The sequence below is a fragment of the Falco cherrug genome, chromosome Z (assembly GCF_023634085.1).
Source record: "Falco cherrug isolate bFalChe1 chromosome Z, bFalChe1.pri, whole genome shotgun sequence".
NCBI lineage: Eukaryota > Metazoa > Chordata > Aves > Falconiformes > Falconidae > Falco > Falco cherrug.
The window spans coordinates 27,502,666-27,526,430 of record NC_073720.1 but is presented as its reverse complement, the minus strand read 5'-3'; the positions used below and the strand labels follow the sequence as shown (position 1 = coordinate 27,526,430).

General features: G+C 38.8%; 1 protein-coding gene across 3 annotated transcripts in view; it reads right to left on the bottom strand.

Annotated features, from left to right (window-relative positions):
• Positions 1-82: 82 nt before the first annotated feature.
• FAM169A (family with sequence similarity 169 member A) overlaps positions 83-23,765 on the bottom strand; it is a 29,162-nt gene continuing 5,479 nt past the window's right edge. Inside the window, exons 1-13 of one of the 3 annotated variants that reach the window (XM_027807475.2) lie at positions 16,784-17,227; positions 16,542-16,679; positions 14,989-15,088; positions 13,879-13,964; positions 12,346-12,517; positions 9,945-10,121; positions 8,418-8,546; positions 8,105-8,217; positions 5,799-5,853; positions 5,338-5,470; positions 3,140-3,305; positions 2,110-2,316; positions 83-1,356 (exon numbers count right to left, since the gene is read on the bottom strand). In XM_027807475.2, the coding sequence (XP_027663276.2) occupies positions 814-1,356; positions 2,110-2,316; positions 3,140-3,305; positions 5,338-5,470; positions 5,799-5,853; positions 8,105-8,217; positions 8,418-8,546; positions 9,945-10,121; positions 12,346-12,517; positions 13,879-13,964; positions 14,989-15,088; positions 16,542-16,679; positions 16,784-16,843 (2,079 nt within the window). In that variant the 5' untranslated portion in view covers positions 16,844-17,227 and the 3' untranslated portion in view covers positions 83-813. Of the gene's footprint in view, positions 1,357-2,109; positions 2,317-3,139; positions 3,306-5,337; positions 5,471-5,798; positions 5,854-8,104; positions 8,218-8,417; positions 8,547-9,944; positions 10,122-12,345; positions 12,518-13,878; positions 13,965-14,988; positions 15,089-16,541; positions 16,680-16,783; positions 17,228-23,765 lie in introns of those variants that run through there. The other 2 variants (XM_027807476.2, XM_055699747.1) reach the window with 2 other exon arrangements.

Sequence of the window (23,765 nt, the reverse complement as noted above, 5' to 3'; positions counted from 1 at the left end):
ACCTGGTAACTCCTAAAGGTGTAGAAGTTTCATACTAATGAATGTCACAACCATCTGAAAAACAACTCACAGGAGTCACACCTGGCAGACAGCATTTTAATAGTTACCCCACAGCACCCGCCTAGTATTTGGAAAATACAAAGCACTGCTTCCATTCAGACCAAAACGAGATAAAAAGTTGTCATACCCTTTTCCTGTAACATAACAATTAACCAAGTAACCACTCAAACACATGCAAGTAGTTAGGAATGCAGTTCAGACACTTCTGTATATGTACTGGGAAAACTTAGTTTTACCAAGATGCTCACTTTGGAAACTACAGATTGTTTACTTTGTAGGCATCTCTTAATCTTCACATAAAGAACTTCATTATTAGAGTGCTATGGCAGAACTGCACTGACCATGTTTCTACTGACTCAGCTGTTCCAAGTTATTCTCAAAGAGAGAAGCTGTTGTTTTAATCTGCTGGATTACACCTTCTTGCATATTTTGAGACCTAGAATTACAGAATCTTACATTCTCTTAATCTCAATATGCAAACTGTTCCCTTTGCTAGCACAGTTGTATTTATTCAGCATGTATCCTTTATAAAAGGAGGAGACTGGCTATTTACTTTCACACTCAGATGAAGCTTAACATCTAGTGGCTAAAAATTCAAAAACACTTGAGGAAAGGTGATGAATCCCAAGAGGAAGTCCAACCCAGAATTTTAAACATGTGTCCATGTCCCATATGGTTTAGTTACACCCTAGTGTTTTACACAAAATAATAACTTTCTTATAAATAAACAAATTAACAATCAGTATTTCATTTCTAAGCTGGCTTTCCTTTTTTCTTGAGTGGACCTTTGTAGCCTTTGGCCTTTCTTCGCAAGGTTCTCCGATCAACAATGGGCACCTCAATTTCTGCTTCCTCAGAGCTGCTGTCAGCAGCCCGCTCTGTTGTCTGCGTGTACTGATCCATCTGCTCAGGAGACTCTTCTGAGTGCTCTTCCAATTGGTTCTTCGGTCCTTCCTGTCCAGGAAGCTGCTGAAAAGAAACACCTTCAAGTTCAACCACTATCAAAGAACTCTGACTCAAGCCAACAGGGGCCTCCTGTGAGTTGTGCCCTGCTTCCTCATTTTGATCTTCCAATGAGGAAGTTGTTTTGGGCAACATGTTTTCAGAAACAGATTCATCTACTGCTTCAGTTACCATAGAGCTGGGCAGGCCATTATCAGAGGGCTCTTCCTTCAATGCCAAAGCAGCTGCATTTTCAACAGCGATCTTTTCAGATTCTTGCTGCTCTTCAGTACCCTCCTCCTCTACTAATGTACCTCCTTCTGCCAGCACTTCTGAATCAGTTGCATTTGAAACCTGAGGGTAAAGGGGAAGGGTGCCAAAACAACCAAAGGGAACAATCAGTTGAAGATACAAGAGGCTGAACAACTACTGCCCCTAGCTAGCAACCTCAGAAGGTATTTTGGCATTCAGCAGGTTTTAATACTACATGTACAGTCAATAAGTCAGTTCTTTCCTCCTTTTTGCATGAGACTATTTTGTGAACTGCTTTTGACCCAGAGTTGCTCTCCTATTTTCAAATTATTGAAAGGATGATTCAGGTACAGTAAAAACATTCTGAAATTACTCCCAAGAAAAAAGATGTGTTTTATGTTTTAGACATACATAGTTATTTTGCATTCATAACAATCTGCTTTTGCACTATAAACAAAAAAACCCAGTAAAATCTGTGCCCTAGAAGGATATTTTGCCAGCAATTAATTGCTTGTATACTTCTTCAGGGTAGAATTACTAGACAAAGAAAGAATGTGGTTTTCACTCACATCCAACTAGTATTTTAGTGAGAAAGAGCTGTTTCATTACTGCCAGGGCAAACTGGAACAACATATCTTTTTTTCGTATCACATGCATACATGTCCCCCTTCTGCATATTAAGACACAAAACATTAGTATATTCTATTTACATCATCTGGCCTAGTAATTGCTTCTCCCAAGATTTCATATGATGGTAGGGGCTACTTTTTATCTGTTAGTTAACAAAAGAAAAGCCAGCAAGGTATGTACACTCTGAAGGAAAGATAACTTCACATTTTGCTTCAATTCTCTCACCTTCTCTGATACAGTGTCTTCTGAAGGTTTTGCCTCAGACTCAAGGATTAATGGAACACACAGTGTTAAAGGTTCTTCCCCTTGACCCTCAGGCTGCAATTCTGGTTCACCACATAGAACTTCATTTGCTGTTTCCTCTTCAGACATAAGTGGGGTCTTACCCCCTTCTTCTGTTACCTCACCATTATGAGGTTCTGATGGAGTTTCCTAAAAAAAATATATATTTTTTTTAAATACCACTTTTCTAAATCAACCTTATGTCCAGCCATTGCTCCTCAACACTAGTGGGTGTATCTGTGATCTACATTTGCAGCTTAATGTGAGAAGCAGATAGCTCAGGTACCTAGAAATGCATAGTAAGATGGCGGAGCACCTAACTTATCCTGCATGAAACTTCTGACCGTAGCTTATATACTGCCAGGAGCCAAACCAAGCTGTTTTTGTGTCTCGAGCATACATCCTGCAATGGTTCCCTGAACCTGACATAGCGCGAGATCTACCTTCTCACCCACCAGTAAGATCACCACCTTGAAGGTATGGCTAGGCACAAAGGGTACTCAGATTTAAATTCAAGCTGTTAACAAGTTGTAGATAAAAGTTGAATTTAAACATCAAAGCAGGTAAGCTTTAAGCAGAGAACCAAAAAGAGCTCACAGCAGTCACTAAAGTATGCCAGCTATTGGCTTCTTTTTTAAAAACTTAATAAGAGATACTGGATCAGATCTTGACCTTACTCCAGTTCTCCAGAATATATGAGTAGAAGAAATCAAATTAAGAAAGTTAGGTTGGTAGACAAGCTAGAAATTCACCTTACTGAAGATCATATAACTATTATTCAGAGAAAGTATAATGAAATACACCCTAAAAGTAATTCTATACTGGCCTTAGTTTCTCAGATAACTTTTCAATGAAGCATCACTATGAAAATCAAAGAGTTGATAGTCACATGGATCAAGTAAGCAAGGACCATATTTAACAGAAACTGTAGTTGTATTCCAAATATCTGCTATCACTATCACATCCAGCTCACCTCCTTCTCACTCTGCTTCTCAGGGGGTGATACATGTAGCTCCTCTTCTGATACAGCCAGGTCCTCATCTTCAGCAATCATTTCATCATGCTCCACAATAGTAGAATCCTCTAATATCACTGACAAGCTTTCAGACCTTCCAGATGTGCAGGCAGGAAATTCCAGCCTGCAGGAAGTATTAAGATATATGTTAATCCAAAAGGATTAAAGGATGTAATTTTGGTGATCTCAGCAGGGAAATTCTTTCATGACCAATTATAAAGTACTGCATCACATGCTGGCCATAGGCAGTCAGAATCCAGAAAATTAAATGTCTAAAAATGGCTACCTCCTCATTAAGAAAAAAAAAATCAATTAGAAAACATTGCTTTGGCCATTACAAAGTGTAGACATCTATCTCAATTCTGTTTTATGGAAATAAAAGTTAGAAATTTAAAGTTATTTTAAAATTAGAAAGCAGTAATCTATTGCATATTTGGAAGCCACAAAGGAGTGAGAAAGGATGCAACTTCTCACACTCCTACTGTAGAAACAGGCTAAAATCAAAGAGTTAAAGGCAAGTATGTTTGTATATTCAATGAATATACAATATACTACAAAGACCATGGCTGGAATTCAAGGCAATAAACACATCATGGCCGAACAAGATAATATTAGCTAGAGATTAAATGAGCAAATACCTAAAAATGAAGTTCTGATGCACCTGATAGGTAGGGTGTAACACTACATCAAATATTCAGTTCTCATTTTTGAGGTAAAACAGATGAACTGGAAGTATTGCATACAAGAAGAGAAAAAAGTACATGTAATAGATTTGCAGTAGGCTGATTCACAATCTCATAGTAAAGGCAGTATTGAAGGGTTTTATCCCAGGTGCCAGTCTTGACATGAAGGCACTCTATAGGAGAAAGTCTCTGACAGAAGACCCTGCTGCATTTGCTATGTGCACAGAAGGACAGAACCAAGCCAATATCATGACCTGTGGCCGTCAGGATTCCTCTTAGCTCTGCTCACAACCACCATGTTACACACCTTCAAAGGAGCAGTGGCACCTCATTGACTTCATCTTGCAAGGCCCAAAATACTGACACTGAGTAACAGGCTAGTCCTCTCACATGCCAACTAGTACCACAGGTTGAGAAATACTTTGCTGTGTCAGTGTTAAACCATGTCATTGGGCCAGCACACCCAAGCTCTGCTTAGTTCCACAGAGCAATTTAAACACAAAGAGGTAGCTGTTTCTAGCTGAAGACCACAACCTCATGTGGAACCTTCCCTCCAAACTGATTATCTTTAAAGAAACCTAATGGAACAAGTTTGATGGAAAATCAGGTTATCTTCAGTTCTTCAGATGATGTTTTTGGGGTTGCAGTGGGTTTCTTTGGAAAAGAATAAGAGGGGGAGAGACATATATGGGGGGAGGCAGGGAGTGTGTCTATGAGCATACTCACACAGAAAAGGGGAAGAAGGAACAATTTCTTTATTTAATAGCCAAAGTTCTGTTTTCTGGATGGAAGGCAGTGCAAATTAGTACTTCAGGCCTTGCATTGTACAAATTATGGCACACAAGTGGTATACATCCTCAAATCCCCACCTGAGAGTTATTACAAAAGGATAATATTCTTTAAAATAGACAACTTTTTTCCAGGATGTAATTTTGGATATTATTGTTTTAAATCAGAATTTGTCTGAACAAAGCACTTTACTTTGAAGACTTGATTGCGCCCTGTAACTCTTTTGTTATCAAGTGAGAAGCAGTAACCAGCTTCCAAACTAAATACTTCTTTTACTGCAATATGCCACCATAACAAGAGGTTGGGAAGGGATACCTCTCCAAAGATCACACATGGCATTGTGGATACATGTCCACTTATACTATCACATGAAACTATGCTGTATGAATGCAGATGTTTTTACTTTCATGCAGACTCTGTTATAATAGAACACTGTTAGCCCTCACTGTTTTCTTACTGTTATTTCCAGTATCTGCTGAGTTTTCAGAGACACTACTTTCTGGTGTAGTCACCCTCCAGGTGTGTCTCTATTTTCCTTAAATCAGACTATTTTTTACCACTTTTAAAATCAAGCAATAAAGTAGGAAGAAAGGAGAAGGAGTATCAGTAGGACATTGAGACACTGATGTAGTTTTGTGATTGCCTGAACAGAATAAGAAGTCAGTAGAATAAGGGCTCCTTTACCTGCTTTTTGACACATGAAGCACTTTCTCATGAACTCGTGTTGAAGTTCCAGGTTCCCAGCTGCTTCCTGCTATCCTGGGACGTGTTAAACTACTGCTTTGTAGCCAAATGGCACCAGGAGCTTTGTTAGAGTCTTGGGGGAAAACCCAAACAAAACAACAAAATAAGTGCCAGTGAACAAATTAGTCTAAGACCTGCATATAATTTTCCCAATATTTCATTAAAGGAACTGAGTGCAAGTAAATTTCGTTGTGGTACTTTTTTCCTAAATACACATGTACAATATTGTTACCAAGACACTCAATTTTATCTGAAGCCCTCTAAAAGTTAAGTCTCAGCACACTGTAGAGCAGGGCATGTTTTCATACACTTTGAAGACTAAAACGCTGATTGAAAGTGTAAAAGAGTCTAACCTATTCATCCATAGTAATCACAATACTGATAATAAAGGTTATTTTTACCTCGAGATGTGCTTGCACAGACATCTACTGATTCTTCACCTTTTTGAGAATCTGCCTGTGAAGCAAAAGCAAAACTAAGGTTATTCCAAAGACTTCTGAATTGATGGAAATATCCTCATCTCCCTGTCTGTGATTGCATCTTTCTAAAGCACTGCTTCACAGTAACGATCCTATGAAAAAGCAACTGAAACCATTCTTAATATCTGATACCTAACTGCCTCTTATTTCTCAGATTTTTTAATATTTTTTTTTTAAGTTACCTTTATTGCAAGGATGAATATATTTTCTGCATTTTACTTCTGGTCTCAACACAGAAGATAAGACCTGAAAGAAACCTGTCACTATAAACAACACTACCAAGACTTTTCCTAACCATTCTGTTTATAACTGGTATCCATATAATTAAATGCTGTAAGTCTTTTACTTCCCCTTTCTGTATAAGCCCAAAGAACTATACTATAGTAGCTGATAAAATTTAACAGGGAAGTTTTATTTTCTATTTGTATTTTATTTTGTAGTCTTTAATTGTGGCATGCCACAGAATATGGCAGCCTATGTAACAAACCCCAGAACTTAGTGAGTGAGCAGTAATGCAGGTTACATGCACTCAGCAGAAGAGGCTGCTTATGTCAAAGTTCCCTCTCTAGAGCTTCTGCCTCTTGTTCTTTGCCACCATCCCCATGATTTAGCTGATGACTCAGTGGTCAAGCACTTTATATTCTGAAGTGGGTATAAGCTGGACACATTAAAATAAAGTTATGCACATTGCTCTTTCTTAGCTTCTGGTAATAACCAGCATCCAGGTGTTCTGTTGCCTTTCCAGCCTCACTACTATCCATGAAGGCCAGCAAGAAGTGGCCATATCTACATTCTGACGCTTGAGGTAGTTTCAAGTGAGTTTTGAGTACCTAAGAATTTACAGACTCACGACAAATTCTAGCATTAAAACACACAAAAACAGGGAGCACCAAGTACAAGGTGAAAATGAGACTTGGGGAATGTGTTTTCCTGGCTTGAGGGAAGGTGGGGTATTTTATTTTGTTTGATGGTCCAACAGTCTCTGAAGCATTGCAGAATGGCTTACAGTTAGTTCACGTGCTAAGAAGAGAGCTGCTACCAATTCTACCAAGCTATGACAAGTTGGAGCACTCTGCTATCTAGTCTTTGTCTTCTGGAATAAGGCCAGGGACATGGCTTGAGTTCTTAACTCATGGCAAGAAAAATCCTAAGAACTACTATCCCTCTGGTATTTTCTCCAAGTATATCCATACAGCTATACAACCAAAACATGCAATTTAGATAACTTTGCTGGTATGATCATTACTGGAATCTGAATCTAGAACTCAGTGATGATGGTAAAGACGCTGTTACAAATGAAAGAAAATTGCTTCTTTCATTTGCTTTTTCAGAAATGAAAGAGTTGTTGCTTCCAATCATTTAGAGACTAAAAACATCATTACTTTGCTGTCAGTTTTGCTTTGGGAAATGCTCATTTTCTCCACTAGGAAAAGTGACATTTGACTTAAATCTAAACTTCAGATTTAGAATATAATAGCTAAGAGTATCAATTGAGCCATTTCTTCCTATTTTTAATTAAAGCATTGGCTTCTACAAGACCATGCTCATGTTGATACTACAATCTTTAAGCACACAAATTCATGTTCATGGTATTTGGAGCTACAAGTTTTTCCTCAAGCGCATTCTTGTGTGGCCTCAGAACACAAATGAGAGGGGAACTGCTTTGTAATATTCAAAGACACAAATATATTCATGACTTCATATCTATGTGTAGCTGGAATCTGGTTGATATTTCAAATATGCACGAAGAAAGCTGCAGTCATACATGGACAATGTGTAGCTTTGAATGTGAACTGAACACCTTCCACTGCACTGAACTGTGATTTGAATATGTACTTCTACAAACACTTTTCCTCATTCCTTCTGCTCTTATGATGACTCTACTGTTCAACAGTTTTTCTAGACAGGTGAGTCTGAGCCATTTGAGATCCTCGCAAACGGCTCGGCTCGGATTACAGACTGACAGCTGTGGCACAAATCCTCTACATTCATGGAGTCACACCCTCACCCTTGCAAAAAAAACCAAACGAAACAACCAGTATTTTTAACCCCAGCTTGGTCATTGGTGTTGCACCAATAGGAAGCTAACATCCACCCAAAAAGCAACAAAAGCGTTTGTCCTTTATATATAGTGTAGACTTGACAATTCAATTATGAGATGAACAGAAACCATTTCTCATACCTTTTTATTGCTTTGTTACTAAAAAACAAAGTAACTGTGTACCTACATTTAACTGTGTTTCTAGCTCAGTCTTCTGTCCACTTGCTTTAGATACTGTTGCAGTCTTCCTGGCATACTCCTCTGCTTGGACACTCTGATTTTGTTTCATGGAGGCCTCTGCTTTAAGATTTAAAAGAGGAAACAGAAACTTACAGTACCTTTATATAATAATTAACCATTCCAAATACAACCTCACAGATCTTGTGACCAAAAAAAAGTCTTCCTGCTGGTTGCCATGGGCACTGTTCACAGAAGTCACTGTTGTAAAGTGTTTCTTCAACTCTTACAACATGTCAGAAAACTAAACAAAGCATCCTTACCTGCAGTTTCAAAGTTTTCCTTTTCCCTTATAGATGTAATAGAAGTTCTCTGGTACCAAAGTCCTGGTCCCTGCACTTCCCACAAAAGGTTACAATCCTGAGGGTACTTCTCAAGGTATTGCTTACAAGCTGAACAAACATAAGAAAAAAAACACTGTATCATATATACTCAGTTAAACCTCCATTTCTGAAGTTTTTCTGCAATCAAGTTAATTTGCAATCTTCCATCATATACAAACCATGACAGAAAGACCTGTTCAAGAAAACAGTGAAGTCTGAAATAAACATAATATTGCTTTACACTACTCATCCTTCTCCAAATCCTTTCTTCAGGTTTAAAACACTTTCCACTGCAAACAAAGGTGTATGGGATTTTCTTCTCTAAGCATCTACTTGAGTTTTAAAACTTTACTGGTTACTCTGTCCCTGCCAAACATAAGACCCAACCCATGATGGAAGGGCTCCTAGGCAGAGTATACAGCAAAGTCATTTTGTCACTCCAGGTCGTTATAGGCGCGAGTGAAAAGCACCCTTTGGGAATGCTAACATGTTACCATTGCATAAGTCATCATCCACTCACAGTTAACTCTGGAGTATTTTTTCCTCTGTTCTTCTTCTACCTCTTTTCTCCCAATACATATATGAAACATGCATGTGGAGAGGCATGTTTTGACATTACTCTACAGTAGCTACCAGGAAAACTACTGTTTTTCACTTTATTCACTACTGATGCATAACATCAGTGGACAAGACCCCTGCCATATCATTCCTTGACCAGGGAAGCAGATCAGTCATTAAGTTTTGCTTAAGACAGTTTGCTGTTTCAAGCCAAACAATCCAGATCTAGTCAGATCCAACAGACACTGGTACTTGGAAAAGCAGAACGTTTCCAGTGGCTAACAATGCCAGATGAAAATGTTCACAGAAGAAATCCTGGCAGATGGCCTGGGAGTAAACAAGTCTTCCTTTGCCCTCCCTCTCAAGTCTGCTTCTTGCCTGAACACAAGTCCCAAGCAGCATCATTTCCAGAATGCAAATGATTTCCTAGATGACCTAACTCTTGGGTTGCTAATGGAAGAGCCATAAATGTTTTCCTTGTACACTACAACTATGCCTTCTCATAACCAAGTTAAAGCATAGCTTAGTATGTCGTTTTGACCAGAAATTCTAAGAAAGCACAAATTAAATGACCTTGTGAGGCTTAGCTGTGAGCAAGAAAGAGGTGCTACAAATACATTAGATCACACACAAACACCTCAGTCCAGTTCTGGATGCTTTGTGGGGACACAGTGGTAAACTTCATGGTAGCACAAAGCCAATGGAGATCCAATAACCTAATCTCATGTAGAAGACTAGATTTTTAATCAGGAACTAGATCTTAAATCAGGATTATTAGCCTTCACCAAAGAGTAGAACATTTAATACAGCAGCTGAGGATGCAGCCACAAACATGAAGCTTTAGTGACATTACTCATTTGGACATGTAAAGAAAGCACAAAGATGGTAAGAATACATTAAAGAGCTTGCCTGTGTACACAAATGACGACAGTGGATACTGTAGGCCAAGACAATCATCACTAAAGGAATCCACGAAGTCTTCCAATATGATTAGCCCAGAGTCTTTCCCACGATGTTTCTTTCTTACGAAGATTGTGTCTAGCACTGGCAGCTTGTAATTCTGATAATAAGACCGGCAAACACTTCCTGAAATAACAGGAGAGGAAAAAATACCTGTAAGTACTTCAGCACTGACATGCTGCAGCATGGATTTTAGCTTTTTCAAATACATTATATAGTTTGGTATAACTTATAAAAATTACAGAAGTCTGTATACTACCAAAAATAAAATTTATATATAAACTATTAAAAATAGTGACTTAAAATTATGTATAACATGCATAAAAAATAATTGCTATCAGTCATTTAGTGTCTCTTTGGGCAAGCTTCACAATGTTGCCAAGATATATCAATAGATTAATATGGTAGAAAAAAGTCTGTAGTACCAGAAAATAGCAGAGATAGTGAGATTTCAAAGTAAGCCTTTCCTCTCTATACATTTCCATAGGATAACTATATTAAACAAAACTGAAAAAGGGAGGAGGAAAAAAGGAGACAACGAAATTCTTAAATTGCAGTTTTACATAGATTACATCACTCAGGACAAATACGAGGACTATAATTCAGCCCTTGTTTAAAAACTGAAATAATTTAAATGAAACCACAAAAAATTCAAGGACACTTTACACTGGAATTCTCATACCAGCAACACGTTATCCATAGTTAACAAAGAACATATAGGTGCTTCAGTATCAGAGATTTAAAGGATAGCTGTGGACTCAGTGGTGAGAAAGGGCTGCCATATGATGGCATTAAGACAGCCCACCAACTATCCAATCTGGCTTTAGGCCCTCACTTTGTGAGTCAGTGTGAACTACGCCTGAAAATTGCCCTTTCCTCTAACAAGAGCAAAGGGAAGCATACAGCTGTCTATAGAACATAGTCTTTTCAACCTTGTACTTTTGAGACTAATGTAATTTTCATTTTTCAAGCAAGAAAACATGGACAGGGAGGTTAAATTTACTTGGGTTTGTGGTACCAGTCAAGCTCCACCACTCTTTCCTAACCATCTGCTTCCAGAACTGTCTTTCTCCACACAGACTACTCCTTCGGAGAACACAGCACAATCAGACATGGATGAAATATTGATAATGTCCAGAAAGATTGGCCTTCACTGTTTGCTGACTCAGGGTAAGTAAGCAAGAGGGCGTCATGAGCAATGCAACAAGTGAGCACAAGTACAGCAGAAATTCAATGCCACATAAAGAAGCATCCCCATTCCAGATTAAAAATAGAACCACTACTTTGAATTTCCAGCAGTATAAGGCCACAAAACCACAACTACTACTTTGTGACCACCATACTACAGCTATTTTGACACTGAAAATACTGAGACATACACAAGTTATGCAGTGCATAATTTCTTTAAGAAAAAAATTGCGACAAGATAACAGAACCAGAGAAAACAGCCAGTTGCTTTCCTGTCTCGATCGCCAGACCAGAATGGGTCAGTGACCCAGACAGTTTACTATTTTACTTTTAGCAGTTTGTAAAGGCATACATGTCTGTTAGATAGTGGAAGTCTCCAGCATGTCTCCAATACCATCATTAATCCTGAATTAGTTAATACCCTCCAGAGATGAAACAAGAATGCCAGACTTTCTCCTTGATCCAAATACTGATACCCCATGAAGTGCTATCAATGTGCTAAACAGCCTACTCGAATACTGAATTTTATTCAGCAAAAAGTGAAAATATATTCCAAAATAACTAAAAGGAAATTACAATGTTTAAGAAAAACAGCAAGCCTGTAACATTAATAACAAACCTGCCAGCTCAATTGTAATCTCTGAGGGAATGCATGTGTAGAGGGAAAGGCAATCTTTTTGTTATCACCAGGTACAGCTAAGTCTTATGCCTGTGAGCAAGATTTCTATGCTATCATGCTATAAATGTTTAAGTGATAATGACATCCAATTTGACAATGATTTCAAATAAATATCTGAACCTCTGCACTCTGGATTTAGGTCAACCCTCCTCCCCCGCCCCAAAACACCACAAAAACCAAACCACAGCCCAATCCAACCATGAATAATTTTTCTACAGAAAAAAATAAAAAGCTTTCTGGCATACCTGATTTTTACAGTTTTAAATATATTTTGTAGAATATGAAGAAATCTATGAACTTTTAGATTGCTAAAGCACATAATCATTTCAGCTAGAAATTTTAACTGCAATCTGACTGCTTAGGATTTCAGGAAAACTCACTCCGTCTGCAAGGCTTATGAAGTCTACTAAATACAATATTCTTCAAATAATCTCTCATCTCACCCCCCATGCTCCCAAATCCCACAATACTCAAGTGTTTTACCTGTAAGTTTAACAGAATAGAACCCAATGGCCTCTCCATTTTTCCACATGATCTTTGCATATTCATTGCTACCATGACAGAGAAATGGTGTCTCAGCTGCTCCCATTTCTTGCGTCCGATAGATAATTCTATTCAGAACATAGAGAACAATCCTCTCTCCAAGAGATTTCACCTAAAGAAACACAGAAGAATGTTTTAGAAGAGTGGTCAGATTAGTTAATACTCACACATCAGGGACCTTACTTTTCAAAACTGCCACCTAACACAGCTGCAGACAGACAAGAGAAGCTTAAAAGTGCTAAAGCAGAATGAAGCTCTGGGGTTTGAAGGCAAGGAGATGCTTGGAAGCCATAGCAATAGGTTAAGTATAAGCACTACCATACATAGAGGATATTTCACAACTTTAGCATTGCTACTAATTCAATGTGTAAAAGCTGAGACAAGTGCTGCAAGTGGGATAGGGGGAAATATTTTTAACTTAAAGCTATTTTTTGATTTAAGAAACATTCACCACACAGCAGTACTCCAGCCTCAGACTTCCTAGGCTAGCAGGTAATGGGGAATCCTACAAAGGAGAAGTGAGCCTCATGGGGTAGCAAGACTTGGCACAACTCAGTCACTGCTGATAGTAGCAGACAAAAGGACATGATGCAGTGGAAAATCCTACTGCAACAGTTTGTGGCATGAAACAAGGAACTCAATAACCTTTTCTGTCCTGCAGGATTCTTTTCACACGCAAATTTTAAGTTCACTACTATCTTACCCACTGTGAAGGAAGAATGTGGGAACCATGCTCTCTTCCTAATGCCCAGTCTCAGCTACCCTACCTGTAAAAGATTCAGCTCTCCTGATTTAATCGCCATCCTACTAAGAAGCACATGGAAAACAAGACTACATGCCAAATTCTCTAGAGTAAACTAAAAAAATACAAAAATTCAAGGTGTCCTGATTCCATGATCAGATACCAATTACATTTCTGAAAAAAATATGCATTTCTAGTTCTGGAAAAAAACCTCAAACTCCATACTACATAGGTGTCCATAATGGTAACAGAGGTCAATGAGGAGCAATAAAGCAGATACCAGATAACTTTCCCAAGCCTCACGTATTGCCACTGCAAGCCACCAGCTCCAACTCATTTCTACCAAAACAGGTTGCCAACAGTATTTTTAGCTTACTAGTCTCCCGATAAGATCAACAGCTACTGCTACAGTACAGTGCATCACTAACTTTTCAATACAACCAGGCATAAGATGTTCTAAAGAGTGAACAAAAACTCTTAACATTGTTAAGAACTAAATAGCTTACATATGAAGATAACTGTACAATAGGCACTCTTGCTCTAGACACTATCTTCAAAGTTCTTTCCCCTAGTACCTATTCTTCTGTGTCCTCTGAGTTTACTTTTGACTGGAGACAGCCAACTCATTTCTGAATAAAATGAAGACATGTAACTTCTCACACACTAGCTACTTGTCATTACTTGCCATTATCTTGAAGGATAACTGCTAGGTGGATATTGGAGTGCTTTACCTGTTGAAGGCCCTCTCTGGCAGGGACAGATGTTTTCACAATATCATCAACTGACCACCACTGGTTACCAAGGTACAGGGCCACAGCTTGAAAGAAACAAGGGGAAGTAAAGAGTCAGTGATTCCCACCATTCTGAAAGAAACGTTCATTAAAGCTGCTAAACAATTAGGAGTAACACCTGTAGTAAACATCTTCTAGTCAGCACTGTATTAATGCAACTCCTACTACCCTAGCACAACAAATGTGGTGCTATACACACACCCCAAATGCAATGCTCCCTAGTCCAAAACTTGTTTGAAAACTGAGAACAATACAACAAAACACAGATTTTGTGTAGTATGAGAGCAGCTTTTTTGGACATAAGCACTATTCTTCACCACTGTGCTCTGATACCTCCTACTACAAACTGGGCCTGGCAAGGCAAGTCTCATTCATACATGTATTTTAGTTTTGGGTTGCTAATGGATATTGAAACTGTGCAAGTTTTAGTGAGTCAGATGAATTAAGAAGGTTGATGGCCATATGATTACCAGTCAGGAAAAGCGTCATCTATGACCATTTGCAGCAAAACTGGCAATCATGTAACAGCATTAAATGGAAAGAGAAGGGAACATGGGAGAGTGGAAGGGAAGGGAGAAAAATCCCACCAAAACTAGTGAGACGTCATCTTAGCCAAAGCTATGTTAGGATCTAAAGCTAGAGACAAATTTACACCAGAGACTGATCAGTCACTGCTAATAAAGAGCATCTAAATTCATGGGCAAATTAATGAATTCTATGAATGCTCAATAAATTCCTTTTGGAGAGATGAGGCATACATTGAAAGATCAAGAGATATGTGCTGTACCAGGATTCAGACAAGCACCATGTTATTTTGCTATGCATCGCCTAAATTCAATGGGTCCAGTTTGGCTCTGATTACTGTGCAAAGTTCTATCACTTGTGTATATGAATACAAGACAAAAGTATGGGAAGAAGAACACAGTGAACAACAAATGCAGAAGTGCCAAAGTTATGAGCTACACTAGCATGGAATGAGCAAGGGCCTGGTTATGTGTATGTGTCACATAGGAAAACAGCAACACAGAGATTAAAATCTTAAAATGAAACCTGTGAGCAAGTCCTCTGGTGCAAACAAAGCAAGAACTTTGTGTGTCTGCTCTTCACCATAAAGAGGAACGAAGCCCACAGCTGACAAGACAATAGGAACCTGAAACAAGAGTGTACAATACTTCAATAGACTCTTGCTAAAACAACATTAGTAAAATATACAGAGAACATTTAGCAGGGTAAGCAAGACAAGTGTTGAAAACAGAATGCTTAACAGTAAAGGACAAGCATCAGACCCCAGCCCTTACTTCACGCATTTCTTTGTAAAGACTACATTATGAAGAGCTCCGACTCTCAAGCTCTGGCAGATACAGCTACAGTAATTTATACTGTTACAGCTCTCTACTGTCAGCAGTTTGCATTTATGTGCAAAACTGAAATAAGTTGTGCAGAGAGCCAGCAGTATGTTCACTTCAACTGTTCCAGCTATGCAAGCTGTCAAAGCCAATGGAAGAATGATGCAGGCAGTTAAGCACAGAAACAAACCGGCACAGCAAAATTGCTGTTTGTTAACATAAGCTCTAGTGTGCTACAGTGGGAAGGCTGGATTCAAAACTTTTCTTCCCTTAAATTGCACACATTTTAGAAATTCCAGAGTGGTCTGCTTGGCTTCCCCTCGGGAACAACATGAGAAGGCTCAATCCACCTCTCAGAAGTCAAGTACCTTTGTGGAAATGCATTTTGATATTTAAATTCACATCTTTTCAATATTTAATTAATGCATAAAAATTAGACAGACATTAAATGCTGTGGTAAATAGACTTGCTTACCCAATTTAAGAAGATTACAATATGCCACGTATGAGGATGTTAATATGAACAAGAATTTAGGCATAAGCACCTGCAGAAATGCAGAAAAGTGCTTAATACTATGCTGCCAAGGAATCTGCAGCACTGACCTTTTGCTCCCACAGAGAATCCTCTCAGCTCACTCACTCTTCATTAAAGCTATACACCATTGCTTTCACTGGTACTAGTTATCTAATAATAGAAGTATTCATCTAGACAGAACCAACATTGACCAAATTATCATGCAAGGGATAAGTGTTTGTTTAAAACAAAGTGTTACAGCCAGCCTCTACTACAACTCCCAACCAACAGCAGTGAATGCTTCAGAGAAAAAGAAAATAATTACTTCTTAAATTAGTGAAACTTGCTGATCAAGAATTGAACCCAACCACGAAGAACACTGGACTGAGATACAAAAAGAGCCAATCGATTTCAGTAAGTCATGAACTCCTCAGTTGTAAGGGCAGATTTTTGAGAGTGTGTGAGGTAATGCTTTTTAAGAAAGAGTTTGACTCAGTTGAAATTATGCTTTTTTAAATTACTTTATGCACACAGACCCATTGCCTAAAAGCAGCAAATAAGTCACTGATGCCCAGATTTCAACCCAGTTATCAAATAAAAAAAAAGTAGAGCTTAAGACACAAACAGGAATTTGGAAAATACAAAAGCTTTGCTAAATCAATCATGTAATTCAATAGTTATGGACTGGATATTTTCTACACGTATATCAAGAAAATTGGGACCAAGATATTTGCGAGTTCTTACTTTGCCATGGCGTGGCAGAGACAGGAACTTGGGAAAGTGTGGATTCTGTCTCCGAAGGTCAGACAAATACTCTTCTGCTGAGATCTCCAAGTCCTTATGAGTGCTGCTGTTCAACATATCCACAGGGAATGACATACTCTTGAGAAATAAGCAACATTATTATTGTAGGTAGTTTGAAACATAGGATGCATATTTATCACATATTTCTATCAAACATGTAATTAAGACTGTTCAACACCCACCCTCCGCTGCTCTCTTGAAACCTCTATATCCAAGTCAGAAAGGAGAAATGCTCCGGGCATTTAATTAGGATGGTGCCTATTAACACCCAGTCTGTAAAACAATACATTAATCCAATCTGTGTTGATATGCAGAAAAGGAAGGGTTCAGGCCATAGATCCCCCCTAGACCCAGAAGGGGCAGACTTCCACCATACAAGCTCCCCGTTAGCAACACACCTACAATACACCGCATGCTGCCTTGAGGCAGCAGGCTCAGTAACCTCCTCCCAGCTGATGGTTTTGAGGCCACAGATTTAAGCAGTAAGTGGCCAGTCAAAAAGTAAACAGCCCAAAAAAGGTAACAAGAAATAAGTTCATTTATTCCAGATACTTTGTATTTAAATCCATCTCTGAAGAAAACAAAGCATTGTTCAGAACTTCTCTCAACTGGCCAGTTAGCATGCCTACCAGCTGATTGTTTCCAAAAGCATGTTCTTTTGATACAAGAAAATAAAGTTCAAAAGAACATTTTATTTTGACTCACCCAGCAGCAATTTAAAAGCCTGCATTTTAAAAACTTTTTAGCAGCAATAATATACTACTATTAAGTTACCTGAATAAACAGAGGTGCTCCTTCTACAGAAGGCTTTTTCAGTCAAAACTGAAAAACAAACTTGGGACATGATTCCATTGGCATTTACAACTGCCACCTTTAACACTTTTGCTGATGAAATTGCTTTTCCATGAATGCTATTGTTTAGCTATACACACACACACTTCCCACAGCCATTTCCTTTCAAATTCAGCTCATTCCTTCCCCTTCTGTTGTGTGGATTTTCTCTTGCCTTCTCTTCCAGCCTCTCACATCCCTCCAGCTATTACTACTCATGGCCCCTTTCAGACAGATGCTTAGCTGCATCTCTCTCCACCTGTTCCTTCCCACCTTCCAGGTGCTGCCCTTACTAACAGGGCAGAAGCAGGGAAGAAACTCAACAGCAGCCTTCCCTGTTTGCAAGAGAAGGGACTTGAACAGCCAAAGGTGAGGCATGCACACCTCTGAATGCAGCAGCAATGCACAGAGCAGCTGCTGCCAGAGAACAAGTTCATGCACCACGGGTCTCCTCACTTTGAGCAGATGCCGTTTGCCCACCCATATTAAGCTCTGAAACACACCAGCAGTACGCAAACAGACTAGCCTGCTATAAGTATATTACAGAGGAACAGAGGTGAAGTGCAAGACTACATGTCACTGCTTCTACAAAAGGAAGAGGATATATCACCCAGTTAGCTGCAACAGGCCCAGTAAATTCTGCTTTAAGCAAATACAGACACATGAAAAACACAAAACTTAATTTTCTGTATGCTGGCAGAAATGGGAAACCCCCCTCCAGTATTAAAGAAATACTTAAAGTGCTCAGATAACTGAGAATAACAAAAGCTCTGCTCAATTTGTCTGTTATTACATGACAGACAAGGAAGCCACAAGCTATCACTGAAAGCCTCTAGGTAGTAATTCCTGACATTTTTGTAGAATAAAATAACAGATGATCAAAACAAAATATGCAATGAGAAATTCAGTAGATTATCAGTTATAAACCCTACAACACTATGAAAATAAAAGCAACCACCAAATCTTTGCTTATAAGCAAACACAACAAAAACCTCTTTCCCTCTAATTCATAAATTCATTGAATTGCCCTAAGAAATCATTCAAAGGCCTCCTTTCTGTTTAGCTGTTTGGGTTACTTAACACTTTCATATAGCATACTTTGGTTTCATTCACTCCCAACTCACATTAGTCACTTTTGACTTTTCATCTTGTATCATTTACAGAGAACAGGTTATGCAAAAAACCCAATACAGAGCAATGTTCAACACTGAACTGAAGCACATCTACTCAGCACCACTGCTGAACAACCATTTATCACTTGTACCAACCGTACGTGTTGCAGATTCAACATGTAAAGTGACAAGCTTTCAAACACTTGTGTTATGTAATTTGTCTCAGTGCTGATGACATCAGAAGTATTTCACAACAGGTAAATTCACCAGATCCTTGAAGAAATCACTATACACAGAAAGTTCAGTTATATTAAAAGCATTAAACAGGTGATGAAAGGCAAGTGTCCCATGCCACTCTACAGCAGAGCATAAGGAAATATTCAACAGTCCAAAATGCAAGCATCTTCATTTCAAAAGGCAAAATAACCTACCAAAGACAAACCAGATAGCTTCCAATACTAATACATTAATACATTTCCCTCACAAAACCACAATTGGTTTGTCCGTGTTTTCAACAAAGTAAAAATACAGATGGTTCCACATGCAGCCATTCTCAAGTAAAGCAGGAGAGAGGAAAAGGGAAGGAGAAAAATAGCTTTTCAGTTTTCCTTTGCAAAATTAGTACACTTTCTTTTCTCTAGGGGTGGCAGGAACAGTGTAAGTCTCAGCCACACAGTCCCTCATACTCCTTTTTGTTGCTTTAAGGCTCTGCATTGCATGACTGTAAAACACCCATGTTCTTATCATCGGGTACCACTCCAACTGGTTGGCAGTCAGGTTGACTAAGCACATGCAACGTAGCCTTAAACAACCAAAACCATCATGACCATTTGTACAAAAGGCATATTGGAAGTGTGTGTTTAGGAGGGGGGAATAAAGTCTGTTTCTTAAATGAGGCAAGTTAGGCTTTTCATGTTTCAAGTGAAAGAGCAAATCTTGCACTCTTCATAACCATACCATTTCCAATAATAGCATTAAAGAATGTATGTTATAAACTCACATGAGCAACTTCTGCTCTAATGTGGAATTGCATGACTTTCCCCTTTGTCAACATTATGCAAGCTACTATGCGAGAAACAGCACGTCCTTTTTTAGGAACAGCTGCAGCACCAGAGGGTAATGGAGATCAATTCAAGGAACATCAACAAAAAGCACATTTAACAGGATTAGTGAACATGTTCCTGTGCAAATGAGGCAGCTCCTTATTCACAAAATCTTTATTACTATAAGTATTAAGGTTAAAAAAGTATAGTAAGTGGGCAACATTGCTAATTTAATTATAAATTATAGCTGCAACTCCTATTACATCTTAGAAGTGCATGAGGGAGAAATGCACAATACATACAGCTTCCAGCTCACACATGCATTTCAGCAGGAATTGACAGATCTGTTCATCCTCTTGCAGACCTTCAATACTGAGTGCTATGAAATAGCAGCAAGATATGCTGTAGGAAACAACAGAGCTTTTGGCTTGTCAGAGGGCTTAAATACAGCTTAAAACTGGTTTTGGGTGCCTTTGTCTCAGGGCAGCTGAAGTCTCAGTGGTTAGGCTGCCAGCCAAGAATTTAGAAGAATCAGGATGAACTACCAGCTCCAGCACAGACATGTTACTTGATCCTCCTGAACTTCCCATCTACAAGATGTGAATAACCATTAACTCAATATGATTCTCTGTATAAGAAATGCTTTACCAAAATTATGAGATACTTGAACACAAGCTGGATCAAAACTTGACAAGTACTGGAAGTATACAATTACTGACACAGCAAAACTTAACTGCACAACTCCTTTTCCTTTAAAAAAATAATCACAAATAATTTACCAAGAACTTTTCAACAAAAAAATAACTGGGACAGATAATCTTGCCTGATATTAAAATACGTGCAAAATTTAACTTCATGCTACTTAGCACATGAACAATCTTCAGATTAAAAGCTTGTTTAACAATAAATAATTGTAACTTAATTACTATTTGGTTTTTTGTTTGGGGTTGGTTTTGTTTATTTGGGGTTTTTTGGGGGGGTTATGGGGGCCCCCATTAATATCTGAAGTTTAGAGAAAGGACACTGGGGTGCTCAAGCTATGACCTGCAGCATTCTTCTGCTAAAACAGGAAAATTAATCCAGTCTGTAGGACACACATCAGGTCCAGCCCCACGATGAAGTACTGGCCTACTCAGACAAAAAGTAAACTGCAGTAGTGTCTGACCTAAGCTTTAATCTATTTAAAGGAGTGCTGAAGTATTGATCACAGAAAACCTCAAGGACTGCCATGCATTTCTTATGCATCATCACACACTTGAACCAAGGTCTATCTTAAAAATATAATCCTACCATGATCTCCTAGGCTAGCTACAAGCTACAACTGGGGTAGCACAATGAGAAGAGAAATACTAAACTGATATCTCCATTTATAGACTAGCTGCTGATGTTTCAGACAAAACTAAGCCAGGACACTGCAGCAGTCCCAAGCCACACTCCAGAGCCAGATCTGATGATGCACCAAACCAGCAGTCACATCCTCAACCAGAACAGCAGGAACATAATTTCCATTTTGTTATGTTGCTTTCCCACCTTGCAATGTCCAATTGGTGGTTTGGTGAAAGCTGTGAAAAGACATAGAAGTTGGAAGGAAAATAGAAGTTTTTTAAAAAGCAGTGTTTTGAGCCTTTCAGCTTCAACTACACACACAAAAAAAATACCACATCTGTCACTTCTAAAATTGTTAAGTTCTACCAACTCTATTAACAGACAAATTACATAAACATTTCTTTGCTTAGACTACCAGCTGTCACAAACACAGAACATTCTTTGCTTTTATTTCTTCAAGATCAAATGCTTTAAATCAGGAGGGACTGTTTTTAAATGCTTTTTCTTGCTTCTATCCAAATACTTGGAAACATTTAAGTAAAAAGGTTGTTCATCCTTTTCTAATATAAAAATAATTTTAAAACTATGCTAAGATAATTAGTCCAAGTCCTCAGCTTCCTTCTCCTCAGGTGACTGGCCAGCCATCTGGAACACATCCAGCCATGCTGCTCTTGTCCCTGGTTGTCTTCCACAGCTAGGTCCTCCTCATGCTTCTCCAGGCACCTCTTCAACAAGATAACAAAATATGCCTCCTAATTTTTTGCAGCTGTATTTGCCACTTGCTATCAGAAGACTATCTCCTATGCCCACCTGGCACCCATGTTACTCAGCAACTTGCTCAGTTTTCAAGCCTTCATATCTTCTTCTAACATCCTTCCAGTCTGGAAGGGCCATCTCAAATACTCTAGTGATTTAAGAAGTAAGAAAACTCCTCTCTTGATGATACTTAGATAAAACCCGCTGAATGTGGCTAGACAGCTGGTGGACCATCAAGCCTAATGTAACTAACCTAACACCACAGTGAGACTGGTGTGGCAATAACCTATGGGTACATTTGCATCTATTTTTAAAACACTGTTGTGCTGTCCTCTCCCCTATCCTCACAACTGGGGTGGACTTAAAAGCACAGATTAAGTCAGCCAACTTCAGACACATTAGAACAGCCTAATGAGTTACTGCTCACCAGCCAAACAGCAACTCTTCATGACTGCTTTGAGAGTATTCCACAAGCAAATTCAAATGTGATGGTGATCATGGTTACTAATGCTGAGCAGCAGGTCCTTAAGCTTTGCAATCACACCCTCCATACCCAAAGAGTTACTAAAACAGCTGCCTGAGCTACAACTATGCCACATGAAGTCTGTGTATGTCATAGCTTTCAGCAGAGAAGCTATAGGGAATTCAATGGCTAAGGAGAATTCAAGCTCTTCTCACCTTTGTCTTGTTTTTAATGTAATTTACAGCTGAAGACCTAGAACTAAGAAAGGAGCAATTGCCTTGGTCTTGTGGGAGATTCAACTGAAAATGCAGAAAGGGAGGTTGACATGGGATCTTCTCAGCAGGAGTTGATCACACAAGTGAAGCAGGGAAAGCAAACAAACAAAACTGCAACAATAGCTCCCTATCAGTCAACCCTAAAGCTTTCTTCCAGACCAGCAAGTACATTGAATTGAGAAGTTTCATAGTCTGACTATAGGGCCTTATGGCCCATTTACAATAGTGTGAGGATCAGAATCTGGAAATCAGCACTACAGCACGTGTAACATTTGGAAGCAGTAAGAATTTAAACCTTACAGCAGATTGGGGGAAAAAGTGCAATTCTTAAAAGGAAATAGGCATCTATCTCCAACCATTATTACAGTGTTCTTCAGAAGATGACAGATGGTTAAAAATATGGTGCTTAATAAAAGAAAATTCTGAATTCTACCTGCTATTTGTGCTTAGTGTTCTACAGTAGCAAATTCTTTCAGCTGCACACAGCTAAAGGCTTGACAGTGTACAACAAAATTATGAACAGGCAATGCAGTTTGTGGACTTGCCACAACACGGTGGAAGCAAAAAACCAGACAAACTAGGGACAGAGATAGCTAGAAGGAACTACCTTCCCATTCAAGGGAAAGATGGGTGAAAATCGGATGACAAGATACCACAGACTTCCAGCACATTCAAAGGAAGTAATTGTGCTTTCAGATACCATGCTTGGGCAACAGACATGAGGAAGTCATTACTGAGTGTCAGTCTGAGCCCAGTCATTTTGTAAAGAGATATTTCAAGCTACCATCCCAGATGAGAGACACCATTCTCACAAATACAGTGGTAGGTATAATCATTTCCATACGTCCATGCAAAGCAGCACCAAAGGCCACACAGACAGACAACCCCAATCAAGCTCACAGCTGGGCACAGCAGTGAATATGTTTTTCCTCCTCATCCTATCTTCAGAAGGATGGAAAAAAGACACATATGAAATAGAAAACTGGAAGTAAACTCCATCCTCTGATAAATAAGCGTTCAAGAAAAATTCACACCTAGTAACAATACGACTACTAAGCTAGGAAGGAGTCAGGCATCTTGTAGGCTGTTTCAGCTAGAATGGAAAAATAAGGAGCAAGGTCTAGTATTTCTTGTTTATGTAGAAGTCCTGATCCAAAACAAAGGAACAATAAAACAGAGGAGTGTATTTCACTGCTCAGAACTCTCAGGAATCTGTTCAAACAACCTGATATCCCACTTCTCTAAGCTTTCCAAAGGGATGACACAAATGAGCAACAGCTCAGGGCACACTATATTTCCCAAAATGAATCACTTCTACTCATACCTATGCCATCATGTCCATACCTATTGCCATCAGA